General features: G+C 31.5%; 1 protein-coding gene across 1 annotated transcript; it reads left to right on the forward strand.

Moving 5' to 3' along the window:
• Window positions 1-1,100: 1,100 nt before the first annotated feature.
• Window positions 1,101-5,943, forward strand: LOC127718308 (uncharacterized). The gene is made up of 4 exons (XM_052224304.1): window positions 1,101-1,270; window positions 1,827-1,912; window positions 2,620-2,786; window positions 5,571-5,943. The coding sequence occupies exons 1-4, from the start codon at window positions 1,113-1,115 to the stop codon at window positions 5,838-5,840; spliced, it is 681 nt and encodes a 226-aa protein (XP_052080264.1). The 5' UTR covers window positions 1,101-1,112; the 3' UTR covers window positions 5,841-5,943.
• Window positions 5,944-15,483: the final 9,540 nt, after the last annotated feature.

Genomic DNA, 15,483 nt, shown 5'->3' on the forward strand with positions numbered 1-15,483 from the left:
TTTTTCGCTCTTGGAAAAATACGTTAGGCCATCAGCCACCTTTACTCTAACTAAAAAGTATCTTTAACTGCAACTGGACTAGGAAACAGCAGCTATACTTTACCGGCTTTTTTTTTATCAGTCAGGATTGCATGATTAATCAGCAAATAAAAAAGGAATAGGACTTTTAAGTTTGATGCACTTTGGTCAGAAAGAGCCAAATAACATGTATATAATACAGCCTTTGCATAATGCTTGCTATGTTTTCTGGATCACGCAATTTAAAAAAAAAACATATGTGTATCTACCCAAACTTTTTTGTTTCAAGTTGAGGTCAACATTTCCTAAAATTTAATCCAATTGAACTACTCCAAACATCATGGTTATTAGTAGAATTAATCGATTTGCTCTCTGTCTAAATATGCATGAGATATTTTTCATTTGGGCGTTAAACAAACTATGACCAAAAGATAAAACCAAACGGAAAAACAGAAGACCAAAGAAAAGACTATTCAATATTAATTCATTTTTATTTTGAAACATTATTACGAACGTAATTACTCAACGCGCTATTTATTTATTAGAATATGTATATAAAGTTGTGAATATATGCTTAATTTGCCTCAGTTGTGTTCTATTTGTTATCAGGTTTTGACACTGCAAGTGTTGACTGGTATACATATATGTGATGACCTGCATATCTCCCGTCCAGCAGTAAATACCAGCAACAGTAGTATACCGCTGTTCAATAGTCATAATTCGATTAAGCAAAAACAAACCCGGGTAACAAACTAAAACCGATGGAAACACATCAACTATAAAAGGAAAAAAAAGGAAAATTCATATCGAAAAAGGGCATCAGTTTGGCTGTGTGAGTAGTATAAAATACGTAGCAAAGTACGGTTGAAAATAGCACGTTAAATCCAAAACCTCGCGTATTGATAGATTCATGTTTACTATACATTACACAATCCTTGCAATAACTTTTCAAGGTGGACTCTTACAAGCAATTTGTTTTCAATTTGAAAATTAATTATGTAATAAGATTTACAGAAAGTGAAAAAAAAAAACGTAATGGATTCCGGATGCGTAAACTTCCTTGTTTAAGAGGAACTTATTGCCCACACTCTGTTATGATAGTTACAGTGCAATCTTTCTTACATGATAAAAATAATATGAAACGGTGTGGTATCAGGACGATTTTTTTTATATTTCTGACAGTTTCATTCGTATATAGCAATTCACAAACAACAGAATCGCCCTATGCCAAACCGACAACGCAATCAACCATGTAAGTCGTTTTTTATTAATCAACATAATTGCATTCTAATTAACTATTATGCATGTCATAATGCTTTAATTAAACTGTTGTTCTGAGTTTTTAAAAGTATTAACAGTGCTTTGAAATAGTGGTTTACATGTATGCACGTTTTTTTTTGTTTTTTTTTCAAATTGGCTTACCTTCTACTAATTCAATAATATATCTTTTACTAATCGAAATAAAACTTTCAAATGAAATCATATCTTAAAAGTTAAACTATGTGTTCGTCGATGCCTGTACATGCACTTGTGATAACAGTTATAAACTAAAATCATGACATGAATAAATTGTCTGTTTTTGTACGCGTGGGGCAACTGAAAACGATATTCATTGATTCATTGATACATAACCTGATTGTATAAATAAAAATAGAAGGAATGATAGCGTACATAAAGAAAATCAATTACAGATTAAGGTCAACAATTTGCTAATTGCTAAAATAAAATATAATAAAAAAGAAATGAATTGTCAATTACAGTGCGTTTGCTTCATATTTTCTATTAAAATGTCTGTCCTTTAATTTCAGACATCTTATCGATCGAGAACTGACCAAGTGCTGCCCTGATTGTCATCAAGTGAACTTCAAAGAATGTAAAGATAAATACAACGGAGGTTATTATCTTTAGCAATGAATAAATCAAATCCAACTGACCAATGCTTTTATTTAATACATTTTTCTATGAAATATAATATGTTGATATACTTAGTATTCGCCAAATTAATATTTGTTGTACTTTGACATAAGTTTTTATATTTACAACAGGTGTTTTGCTATCACTTTTATTCAAAATTTTGATCCGTACTAAGTTAATAGTTTGATTATTAACTTCAATAATCCCTAAAAGACTGCGTAACAGGAGCATAGTTTTTTTTTTTATCATAATTGCATCTAGATGTTCGAAATAACATTTGTTAATGTCAACTACATTTCGATATTTACACATTTAATTGAAAATGTTATTCATTTTAGTAGTCAATTTGACGACAATTAGATAATATGATATATATATATATACATGTACATAAATTTCATATCATTTCCGTGTTGGATTATGGTTGACCAGCTAAACGTGCCCTGCAAAAAATACCTTCCTCAGATATAGACGGTAAAGGAGTGCTTAAATTGCAGTAACACTTGTGTTAAGCACGGAAATAATTGTTTAACTCAATGAATTAAGAATATCAATTTCAATGATTAATGTTGTTTGTTATAGAATGTTGAACACATCCGGAAATTTGGTTTGGTGTGACCTTTCTTTTTTTTTTTTACATGTTTTGTTTAATTCTAAATGTATATTTTATGTCTTTTCTGCATTTAGCTGGATCTTATGGATTGACTGAATGTGCAGTCAATTGTCCATCTTGGCATCAGCTGGAAAGATGTTCAGTCCGATGTACTGGTTCACAACTTGAGCACAATGAAACCGAGGACGATTGCGAGTGTGTTTATACTTATGAAAGAGAAATATATGACACAGTGAACAACGTGAGTTTATTTTGGCTGAATCACACTTAACTACATATTTAATTAGTAAGTTGCAAGTTGGATATAGAGATTTAGTAACATCACGTGAAATTAACTGTAATTGACACACAAAAAAACACCTTCTAGTTTTTACTATGCATCAAATGAGGTCAAGTTGTGATTATTTCTTAAGATACGAAGATTCTCGTTTCAAGTTAAATAATTGATGATTCTAAAATTATTTGATCATCTTGCTTTTACGAATAAAGATGCAGTTAAAGAAAATTTCAAAGATTAAAAACTCCAATAACTATATTTTTCTGTTCAATCATGGTTATTTTAGTTTGGTATTTCATAAGTCATACATAGCATCATCCGATACATGTGAACATTCTATCCGGAATGCAGAAATCTCACCAACTGTTATCAAAGTTCCTTTAAGGTTGGTTGTGATAAGAAGGTGAACAATATATAAGATAACCGCGTTGCATGTCCCAACTTGTCCAAACTTGCATGGGGCATATCATGTGATATCTGCTCCTTTTCATCGTTTCGTGTTTTTTTGGCAATGTATTGTAGATCTCGTGACGATCTATAGCTTAAAATATTGTATAATGTGTTGCCTTATACAGATATTTCGGGATATTCTGTTGTTAAGTTGCTAACTCATCGAAGCATCTGCATTTTTATTCACTGTAACATGTTGTAGATCATTTTTCTTGTTGATGCCCATTCATTTTTTTAAACTATGATGGTAGTCATTGTGTCCCTTCTATCATGAAACGAAATCAAAGTATATTTCGATTAAAATGAATATAATATAAAAATAAGAAGGTGTGGTATAATTGCCAATGAGACAACTCTCCATAAAAGACCAAATGACACAGCAACTAACAACTATAGGTCACCGTACGACCTTCAATAATGATCAAAGGCCATACCACACAGTAAGCTATAAAAGGCCCCTAAATTTCAAAACTTTAAACAATTCAAACGAGAAAACTAACGGCCTAATTTATGTACAAAATAATGAACGAAAAACAAATATGTTACACAGTAACAAACGACAACCACTGAATTACAGGCTTCGGACAGGCACAGACAGAATGTGGCGGGGTTAAACTAGTTAGATGGCGCCAAACCGTCCCCCTAATCTGAGTCAGTGGTGCAACAGCACGATACACGAACACACTATACAAAACAATTAACGAAACACAAATATGATAAAAAGCAACAAACAACAACCACCACTCAATTATCGGCTCCTGACTTAGGACAGGCACATTTATAATGTGGTGAGGTTAAACTAGTTTCAAAGGGACAACCATCCCCAACCTTGTAAAATGGGGTAAAAGTACAACACATGAACAAACTTTAAAATTCAGTTGAAAAAAGGCTTAACTCATCAGATGAATCCAAATAGAAATACATGTAACAAAAACACAGATTGGACATGGCAAGGTACTTATACATCCCCACAACAAAAAAGACACTACGTACAGATCTGAAAGTATTCACAGTTACCGACAGCTAGTTCAAAACCAATAACATCTAATAAAAAAAGCATGCATCTAAGACTAAAATATCAATCAGTACACATCCAAAATCCAATGGATTGAGTGTAAAGACTTCATTAAGAGTTAGGAAAATACTTGACCCTGTGCAATGCCAAGATACGGTTCGACAGATTGTAGAGCCATGCATATGCATATGTATATAGACATATAATTTAGTTTGATTTTAATTTACTGATTACAAAATCAATATTAATACCAATAAAAACAATATTCAAAGATCTAATTTCAGTGTTAATTTGGTAACCTTTTAGAATAAGTTTGGTTTTTAAGGATCGATAAGTTTACCCGAATCGTTTCTAAATTTCCGGGCTCTTTAAACAACATCTCGTAAAAATTAGGATGTGCTATCCCGTTTGAAATACGTTTTCTATCTTTAAAACCAAACCTTTATATCTATGGAAGAATTTAGTAAAAATGCTAAGTAATTTGTTGTAACGAACTCTGACTAAATAAATTACTAGTAATACATAGATTACGTCTATTGAAATCCAAAACGTCACAACTGACACGGGCATAGCGAACGAGTGGTGATATATAAACATCGTAAGATGGTGCCAAAGGAACATCACCGTCCAAAAAAGGAAAATTAACAATAAGGAACGATAATTCGTTCCTTTTGTCGTAAATTTTAGTGTAAAGTTTCTCGTGTAAAACTGAAATATATAAATCTAAAAAAGGACCGTTATTACTGTTTACATTTGATTTATTTAAAGTAAGTTCCTTTGGGTATATTTCAGCAGTATATTTAGAAAATGCTTGATTATTTAACGAAAAAATATCATCAAAATAACGGTAAATTTTGTTGAATTTATAAATCAAACGCAAAGTAGACAGGTCTTTACTGAGTTTGTCCATAAACTGTGATTCATAACAGTACAAGATAAAGGAGCGCAATTGATGCCCATAGGAGTACCTACAACCTGTCAATAAACTTTATTGCCGAAACGTACATAAATATTACCAAGGAGAAAATTAACAGCTTCAATCATCTCATCACTCCTCCAGTAAATATATTTAGCTTATTTACCTTCCTCAATAGAAAAGAAGGTTTTAAATGAGTTGCAGCAAGTCTATCTTTACAAAATTCACCAAACTTAGAAAAGATAAGACATGGAATAATTATTTATTCAAATTATATTTAATGTTTAGTAGTATGTATTAAAGAAGATATGGGTGAATTTTATAAAAGTTTTCGTTCACATTTTATCAATGTATTTCTTATATTTAGGACGGAGCGCATCCAAGATCAGTGTTCTTTTATTGTATATTCGTCAGTTTTGCAACACTAATGATTTGGTTGATCGAACTCGTTTTCAAAGTCAAAGCACGATTACGTGCGGGAAGGCCAAGATCAATTTGTGTTGAAAATGGTGGAAAGACGAGGATGTTACCAAACATTTTACGAATGCAAACGGAGGTTCTTGAAACACGACAACAAAGCCTAGAAAATCAGAGAGACAATTACTGTGAACCCTGGGAAATAACAAGTTATGTCTGAACAATAAAAATAAAAATTGACAACGATTTGATAGTTGATATCAATGATAAAGCAGTTCCTAAATTTTAAAGCATAATAGTAAAATAAACATGTGTAGCTCATAGTCAATTTTAAGGTGTCACTTGCGAAACTTCTTATCATTCCGGCGCACCGGGTTTTTTTTTTTGACTTTTCGGCGCTTGCCCTGTTGGCTTTAGCTTCATTTACTATACATACTTAGCATGTTGCAATTATATTAGTTTAAGAACAATGTAGAACTCCAATTATACATCACAAGATGCACATGTCGACAAACTATGTCTCTTCAGTAAAAGCATAAGTATAAGTATATAAGTCTACATTATTTAGTTTGTATAGATATTTGATAAGACACAAGATACAAAATCCATTAAATTGATTAAAGAAATATTGTGATCGTAAATGCAGAAGGTTGTACACATCCACCGTTTTATCGACAAACAAATGAACCCAGTAATAGTAAAATTTTACGGAATAGACCAAAGAAGGATAAGTCAAAAAACATATGTGAATAAAACAAAAACAACGGAATATCCCTTGACACGACGACGATGGTGGTGGTGGTGGTGGTAGTGGTTGTAGTGGTGGTAGTGGTGATACATAGATGATGATGATGATGATGATGATGATGATGATGATGATGATGATGATGATGATGATTTGGGTAAGTGTTCCTTCCATGTATGTGTCCGTCGGTATCTCCTTTTTTTAGAACATCATTTACCATGATTATATTATTTCATTTTCAATATAGAATTTTAAAAAAAGAATGGTGCATAGGTCAGACATGTAGTTAACGTCTATACAGCCATCTTTAACGCATAATCAGTTTGATAATGTTGACAATGATTAAAAGAAAGAATAACAAAGGGTAGTTAAAATAAGTTATAGCTGAATGGTAACCAGACCAGATTCGTCGTACACACAGTTAACCAATTTAGTAATACACATAGGTCACAGTAGAGCTTTCTTCCATTTTGACGAAAGGTACATACACTTCACACACCATACGTAAGACCCGTTTGAAGAAATACCCTACAAAAATGTGCTGAACTACCCCCTTCCCCCCTAAAAAAAAACCAAAACCAATATTTAAAATTAATGCATTATTTAACCTTAGAAAATATAAATGCAAATATTAAATCCCACCGCTAATAAAAGATGCAAAAATTACTTCCTAAATTTTAAAACCGTCGAAAAATAGGAAAATTACAAAAAAATGGATACCCAAAATATATTACGGGGCTCGCTTAATAATTCCGATGTTCAAATGTGTAAAACATGTAAATGAAGAAAACCTTTCCATTATCTGATCTGTATTTAGAGATCAAGGACAGATAAAAGAGTGAGGTGCACCTGATGTGTCTCTACTCCGCAGACATATCCAAAGCCTCCTATTCTGGCATTGGTCTATTATATGCACAACTAAGCCAGAGACACTTAAATTTTCTTTTTTTTTCGGTATAACTAGTTGCTTGATTGTCTTTTTTGTTTTGGACAATTTAACGCTTGTTATACAGTGTGACCTAAATAACGTTCATATTGAACTATGTTTCTATTGATTAAGAAGATCATCTATTTGTTGGTCTGAAATTGTCTCACTGTGTGTGAGGGTGTGTGAAGGTGTGTGTTAAATATTCTAATGGAATTGACACTGTGTTTCACATATTTGCTCGTGTTCTGTAAATGCTAAAGACATCACTGGTTGGTCTACAATTTATAAATGATTTTAAACCAATTTACGACGTTTAATATAATCTGATCAAATCAGTCGCGCATCTAGCATTAACTGATGATAATACTAGTTTAAAGCAGACTTAAACAAATAATTTGGGTAATACGAAGGCAATGACCATTTGTCACCCGGGGAAAAGGGGGGGGGGGGAGGGGGAGAGTAGTAATTATTCCGTCTTACGTTTGTTTTGGAGCAAGATCAGAAGTGTCATCCTATTTTCTGTTTAACATTTTGCCTTTAAATAGATGGAAAACACTTTATCACAAAATCTGTTTTTTTCCTTCTCCTAGATTGTTTGTTTCATAGATTTTTCCATTCACTATAGTTTCTTTTTCTAGCAAATCTAGGTAATGCACGTTGACAATTTGGTGATGACAAACTAGTTAATAAATTAAAGTATGCATAATGATAATCGTGAATTTTGTCGTTAAAATAAGAGTATCATACATAAAATATTCCATTTAAATTCTAATGGTTTAAACATTTAAAAAAAAAGCAGGCTTGAAGCATTCCAGTGCAAATGTATTAAATTGTGGTTAACATAAGAAATGTATCGGACGTAAGTGTATTTTAAACAATTTTTTTCTTTATTTTCAGATATTAAATGCATGTTTGTTTGGTTTTTTTTTGGTTTTTTTGCCGATATGATTAAATGTTTAAAGAAACATTTGAATCAGAATAAAATAAAATGGATAAAACATAGACTATCAGTGTTATCGCGGGAATGTGATGCATGCTTCCATAACGTCCGTTCATACCTGTTGTCAAAATGTAAGTAAGCTCTAGTTGGTGATAACATTAGTGAAGTTTTACTTATATAGGTCCCTAGACATAGTTTGATTTTACATTCATAGCGTTTAAATGATTCAATAACTTTTTTCTATATAACATATACATGTACTACTCAAAAAAGGGTTAGCAACACAACTTCTGACCGGAAATAAACTAAAGCAAAATGTCGTTTTATCTTTTAAGTTTGTGTTTTCTTAATCTTCATTTATTTGTGTATTTAATAGTACTACAGTTATGTTGGTCAAGTTTCAGACAACTATACTGTTTGAAATTTTTGAGGAAAGGTGTCAAAGTTTACAGTTGTATATCTTAACAATTGTGTGCCCATGGTTTAGGTAAAAATGCATACAACGCACAAAATTGACGAAATGGTGAATCTGATGGCATAATTGATTACATATGAAAAGAAACTAATATTTCCTTCGCCAAACACATTTTTAAAAATTGGGAGGAGCACTTTTTCACAAAGATATGAGCTTATAAAGTGTGACCCCCATTAACCTTAATGGAATTGATGCTAAAATTGTTTTTAATAGTATATGGTACAACTATAACCATAAGAACCTTGCAAAGGAGTCCGGTGACTTCTATACAAAAAGCATAGTTTACAAGTAACACTAAGACATCTCCCAAGAGCTTCTCCAGTTTAGCCTTGAGTTAAGAGAAATACCAGTAGGCCTTACCAATATTACTTGTTAAGGGAAACTGGTACATTGTCAAAATTAATAATATTGCAAAGATATTGTTTGTCACGTATGAAGTCATTGTCAATAGTACAACTACTAGTATCCTTTGGAACGTCAAATTATATGTAGATTTATCGGTGGATTTTAGTCAATATTCAAAGTAAATGGTGAAACATGCAGCATGATAAACTGCATCATTAAGCAAGTTCTCTTGCTCTCATCGGTATATTATTTCAGTGTCGCCTGCTCTAACAGCAGCAGCAGTCAGGTTGACTTATAGTTCAGTAGACCAAATAGTATGGAGTGTTTTAACTTTTTATGAGACATTTTCTTGCAATTCATAAACTTTGATGTACCGAGATTGTCAACTTTACTTTCACCCAACAAAGAACCGGATATATTTGGCTTCTTGTCTGGTGCTTTCTTTTCAGATGAAGTACAACTTATTCCAAATTATGTTAACTTGTGTAGCTTTTATAACAAGACCTGTGATACCTTTTGTTTGAATCAGTTTCTGTATCATTACATAATTCATTCAAATAGATAAATCAGCACGTCTCATTGCTACAACATTAGGCAGACTTTTTCTTCCAGATCTGTTGCTACAACTTCAAAGCACCTTTTCTTGGCATCTGAAGGAGCCAGTTTTAATTAACTACTGTAGTTGTCCTTTTACAAGAATATAAAACGTATTGAACACACCTGAAAACCAAACGCACTCTACTTTAATTGCCAATTTTATGATCAATCTCAACAAACACGACTAAAGAACAATACGTAACAGTATGAAGAAATCAAAAAGCATCAGAAATACGCGAAAAAATAACTACAAATGACCCTAAAAACATCGCTTAATGTGGGCTTATAACTAGAAAACAGAACAATGTCGGTTCATGCATCACAAAATTTCGCAATTGAAATTGTAAAAAAAATGTAGATGTTTAACAAATTATTTCCCTATTACAGACGTTATTCAAAAAGTGAATCGGGTCGATTGAAGTATTATATTACGGCTTTAGGGTTGTACCTTCACTTCAAAATACATTTTTACAGCACGTGAAAATAATGACAGGTCAAAACGTTGATTTTTCGTTTAATTTTTCTCACTTTTCAGATGCTCTGTTTTAAACGTCTATGACCAGTTCAAATGCCCTTATAATGTATGAAGTTTACGAATAACGATATTAACCAATTTGTTACAAATCATGTTTAGAAATGGGTTAAGTATGAGATCAATCTACCAAAACAGCTGTGTTGTCTTACAGAAAAGTTGGATAACGTCACTTAAAAACATGGAAACAACACGTTATAAATGATATGCGTCTAAAGCGCTATTCTGGATTTACTTTCATCAAGAACGCTCACAGCCGGGTTTGATATTTACGACAATTATTTTTCGGAAAATGGAAAATCGATTGATAATAAGTAATTAAAATTCCTTGAGGTATGTAGGTAATTCAGACTCGAAACCTAAACAGGGAAATTTTACGGGAATTGAGATTCGTGTGAAATTCAGGTAAACGAGTTTATACATGAACTCATTTTCCGCGAGTTGCACATGAATCTCGTGTGAAAATCACATGAAAATCACATTAATTTTGTTCATGTGAAATTCACGTGAATTTTCAAAATAAAGCTATTTAAATAGCATCTAAATTTTCAACTTTATTAAAATCATGAAAAATCCATTTTTTTAAAATTTTATGTGAAATTAACGTGAAAAGCTTTACGTGAGATTCATGTGTATCACAATTAACAATTCATATGAAATTAACGTAACCATTTTCAAGTGAATTCCACGCATACGCTCGTTTGAGGTAAATTTCACATGAGTGTAAAGTGAAACCATAAATTAATAAATTCAATGATTTCGATTTCCAAATAGGTTTGTAAACAGACGTGGACGTGTCAAAATCCACGAAACTTAAATAATTCATAATTTCATCGAAATTGGTGCACACTAAATTGAAAATCATGAGTAAATGACTATAATCTCAAGAAAATGAAACACGTGCTAATTTTTAAAGATTAATAAAAAAAATTGTGTTTGATTGCATTCAATCAGAGAGAGAAAACATTAACTTGTTTCGACAAAATATGAAAAAAAGTGCTTAGATAAAAGTAGTAAGACCGTTTATGTGTAGTATGAAATAATACATTGAGGACAGTTTTGGAGATCAAAAATCAAGGCAAATGTCGGGTTGACATAAATGGTCAAAAGAAATGTCTACGAGTGTACACTTACAATTGAAAAAAATAACATCATACGAATATAATTGTGTACTTTATCTAACCGGATTGCTAATCAGTTATACCCATCATTGGTGTCCATTCTGCTGTTGATATACGATAATACTCTGATTATTCAGTTTGTTTTTCTTTGGCAACTGTTGATGTTGCCCGTGTCTTCCGATTCATTCTAGGTAGTCAGACAATACAATAATATTGTTGGACCAATTTTCTTGCATAACCAACCCCAAGCCCTTCCCATGTTTGTCTTTTCAGACCATAATAAAAAAAAAAAGAAAGAACATAACAGATATACATTATCCAATTAAATTGCAACTTAGTGGAACAAAATTAAAACAAAATTCACCACGACTAAAAACAGCATGAAACAATAAAAGTATGCTTGCTATGAATAATAGGCGCTTTCAAACATAAACATATAGGTCCTCTTTGGGTTTTTGTTCAAGAAGTAAATGTCCTGAAATCAAATCTTCATTCACTTGTAAAGGAAAATCTCGTCACTTAAATAAAACCTGGTAGATATATAGAAGGAAATTTTCGAAACAACCACTCTCCTGAAAGTAAATCATCAGTTGAGTTATCTGGTATTATTGTCTTGATAATTTACAAAACACAATGTATTGACGTTTCAGATTTCAATGAACGTTATACTTGAATCTTGTTAGAATACCTCTAATTCAGGAGTGTATATTTTGTACAAATCATGAATAAGTCAACATCGTTTACTATACGATATACTTAACTTTATATGGGGTTATATTACGGAAATATGAATCAAGCGAAGGACTTAATAAGAAATCGTGTGAATATATGAGAAATACTTCTGGTATAGTAATTATCATGAAGTGTATATGAACGCACCTTCATCAGTTCTGCTCGAGATAAAACGTATGAAGAGCAAACGTTCGACATTTCTACTGTTAAACAATCTTCCACATAAAAAATAAATACTGTCTAGATTTTCTCAATAAACAGAGTTTGAAGTATGGATAAAATTGTTTTTGTTGGTATACCGTGTACACCATACGATCTGTGTAATATGAACTTTTAGATATGAAAATTAGAAGATGTGGGATTGTAGTTCCATGGTATAGTCAAGTACTTAGATTCTTTTGATAGCTACTTATACAAGAAAACAAACCAATAGAACTAAAGAGCAGCTTAGTATATCACTTTGTAATACTGTTTCAGATCATATTGTTATACAACTACAGTTATGTGTCCAACACCATCATTATATTTAGCAAGACATGTCATTTAAGGTCTACAATCATTATTATATTAATAGCAGTATGAAATCACAGTAATAAATAACATTTTAGACGCATCCGGTAACGCTCGTTTTTGCGTTCTCTTACTGTTTGTATCTATAACTGTACTTGCTGTCACGTTATCTGATGAATTCAGAGATTGACCGTAAATTTTTTGCCTTGATTTAGTAACCTGGTATTCTTCAAAACACTAAATAATACACAGTGTATTCAAGCCATTTCGCCTAACTCTTAGATGCACAAATATAAAGCAGGGATTCTGCATAATCACTAAAATCATTAATAATTATATAGAATCCAATCCCTGAAAATGATTAGGGATTTTACATAATCACTGAAATTTTAAAAATTATTTTACAAATTCCCTGGAATGGTTCCAGATATTATCAATACTACAAAGATTCTCTGTTTGGTAAAAATAAATCAAATAATTCGTATTATAACCTCTTTATGATTTCAGTGGACAGTTTGCATTTCCTGTCCATTTATCAAATCTTATCAAAGTGAACAGTTTTTTCTAGTGATATTCTATTTAACTGTGCATGTTACCTCACAATAACGCATAAATAAATAAGTATTTTAGATTGAAATTGATAATACCAACATCAATGTGCAGATCATGTAATTTGCTGTAAAACAAAGGGGATGAAAGTTTACGAACAAGGAATTCAAACAAAGCAAAGAAATGCAACTAAACGCCCAGAAACACAAAAAAGAACACATGCTTGACAGATTGAACACAATTTTGGAAGTGGTTGTGATACCGATTCCGCATGTTGATCTTGGAAAGGAAGACCTTCAAAACATAATTGCTATCGTTCATGAAAGGGCTGAAAAAGATAATGCATGACTACGAAACATGAAATTGTGATCAGAGAATAGAGAAGGAAACAATTTAATATGTCTCATTGACCTTGTTGGACCGTCAGATGTTTTAACGAACGCTTTATTTCTCTTCAAAGTGCAGTAAAATCAGATTCAATATGTTAAGGCTTAGCTTTTTTTTAAAGTTTATAAAAAGGAGGATAAGTAAAGCAAATGTTCAATAGTAAAGGGTCCGGATAGGGTTTACAAAATAGAAAATAATGGGCAAACAATGCAAAATAAAGGGCTAACAAATAAAGAATAGACAAAAAAAAAATAAGAATAGAGAATAATAGTGTACTATAATATACAATATAGAGAAAACTGATGCAAATATTTAAAGAATAATGACACGAGGGATCGCAATCCAGACCATCATAGTTCAATTCAATTCAAATCTGTATTGCCATTACAACATACATTTATAGCATGTGACACAATATTACATAAATATTTCAATAGTCCCCTGTCCTCAGTTCGATAGACTTTTTTTAAAACGTTTAAGACGTTTTAAAAATGATCCAAGCTTATTCACCCGAATGTGTGATCTTGGGTTGAGTATATATGTAATTTTATCTTTATTATTCAGATATGTAAAGTGTATATTCTCATTTATCAAAAATTCAAAATAAACTTTTCCAATATTACTGTTAATATCACAATATAAACAGAAATGAATTTCATCTTCAATTTATTTGCAGTTGTAGCATAATCTTTCTTCTCTTGGCATTTTAAGATGTCTTCCCTTTTCTATTAATAAATTGTGGTCATTTATTCTAAATTTTGTTGTCAGTTTTCTGAATTCAAATTTTGAACAAGTTAAATATTTTTCTTCTGTTACATTAGTTTACATTATTATAAATAGTGAGTTTGCTGTTATCCTTTATATCTGATATTTTATCATTTACTAGCTTTTCATAAAAATGCTTCAATTTTAATTCTATTTATTTGTTCTCTTATAGTTTAAGTTATCTTATGTGCAATGAGGAATATTTCTTCAGTGTTTCAAAATCCATACATTTCTTCTAACACATGTTTTCCATATGAAACCAAGAATAAATTCTCAAAGAGTCCAAGTTATGAGGCAAAACAAAGGATTGTTTCACAAGAGCATTTATGTCATCAGAATATAATCTAATAAGACACAAAATAGACATGATAGATTGAAATCTAATATTTAGTTCCAGAGTCAGAGTTTTTCTCATAGATGAAGGCCGTGCGGTTGCCTATAATTGCTTGCATCCACTTCATTTAAACTTTGATGGATAGGTGTTTCATTTGCAATCATACCAGATTTCCTAATTTCTATATTACTAGTTGTAATACGTAGTGTCGCTGTACTAGACCCTCATTTTCACTAGCATAAGTATACAGCTACAAATGGTAATTGCTTTTCGGAGAGATATTTTTAGCATGTATTAACAGTTATAAAGTATCATTCATATCACTGTCTTAATACATTTGGCAGAATTTGTAATAGTTTTCTTTTGATAGCTACTTATACGCAAAAAGTATCTGAACAGTCAAACAAAAACTGGGCTGAAATGGTTGAATATCATCCCGTATCAGTCACAACGTATTATTATTACACAAAGAGACACTTTTCTGCTAATTGGTACAATATTCACATTACCAAATTTAAAAAAATCCAGTTCGGCTTATAATCGCTTGGACACGAACATGAATAGACAGATGTTATAACCTACTTATATCGACTGAAGGCGTAAGAGTAAACATTTATTTATTCTTGTAATTGGATAACCTATAATATCTAAAAGGAACTTATAAGCCCCTTTATAAGTTCTGTTATACGTAGAAAAAGTCTACGTACAAACATGTTAAAATCAAAGAAGCTCTCCATATATACAGGAAAAGAGACGATATACAAACTAATAAGTATTATTGAGAGCATAAAACCATATCTCTGACGTTGTCTGTGATCAAAATCATCATTTTATTAGATAAGATATGATATACTACAAAGTTATGATAGTATTAACATGATCAATGGTACAAAGTCATGATAC

This window comes from Mytilus californianus, unplaced genomic scaffold, assembly GCF_021869535.1.
Source record: "Mytilus californianus isolate M0D057914Y unplaced genomic scaffold, xbMytCali1.0.p SCAF_10, whole genome shotgun sequence".
In the NCBI taxonomy this organism is placed as follows: domain Eukaryota; kingdom Metazoa; phylum Mollusca; class Bivalvia; order Mytilida; family Mytilidae; genus Mytilus; species Mytilus californianus.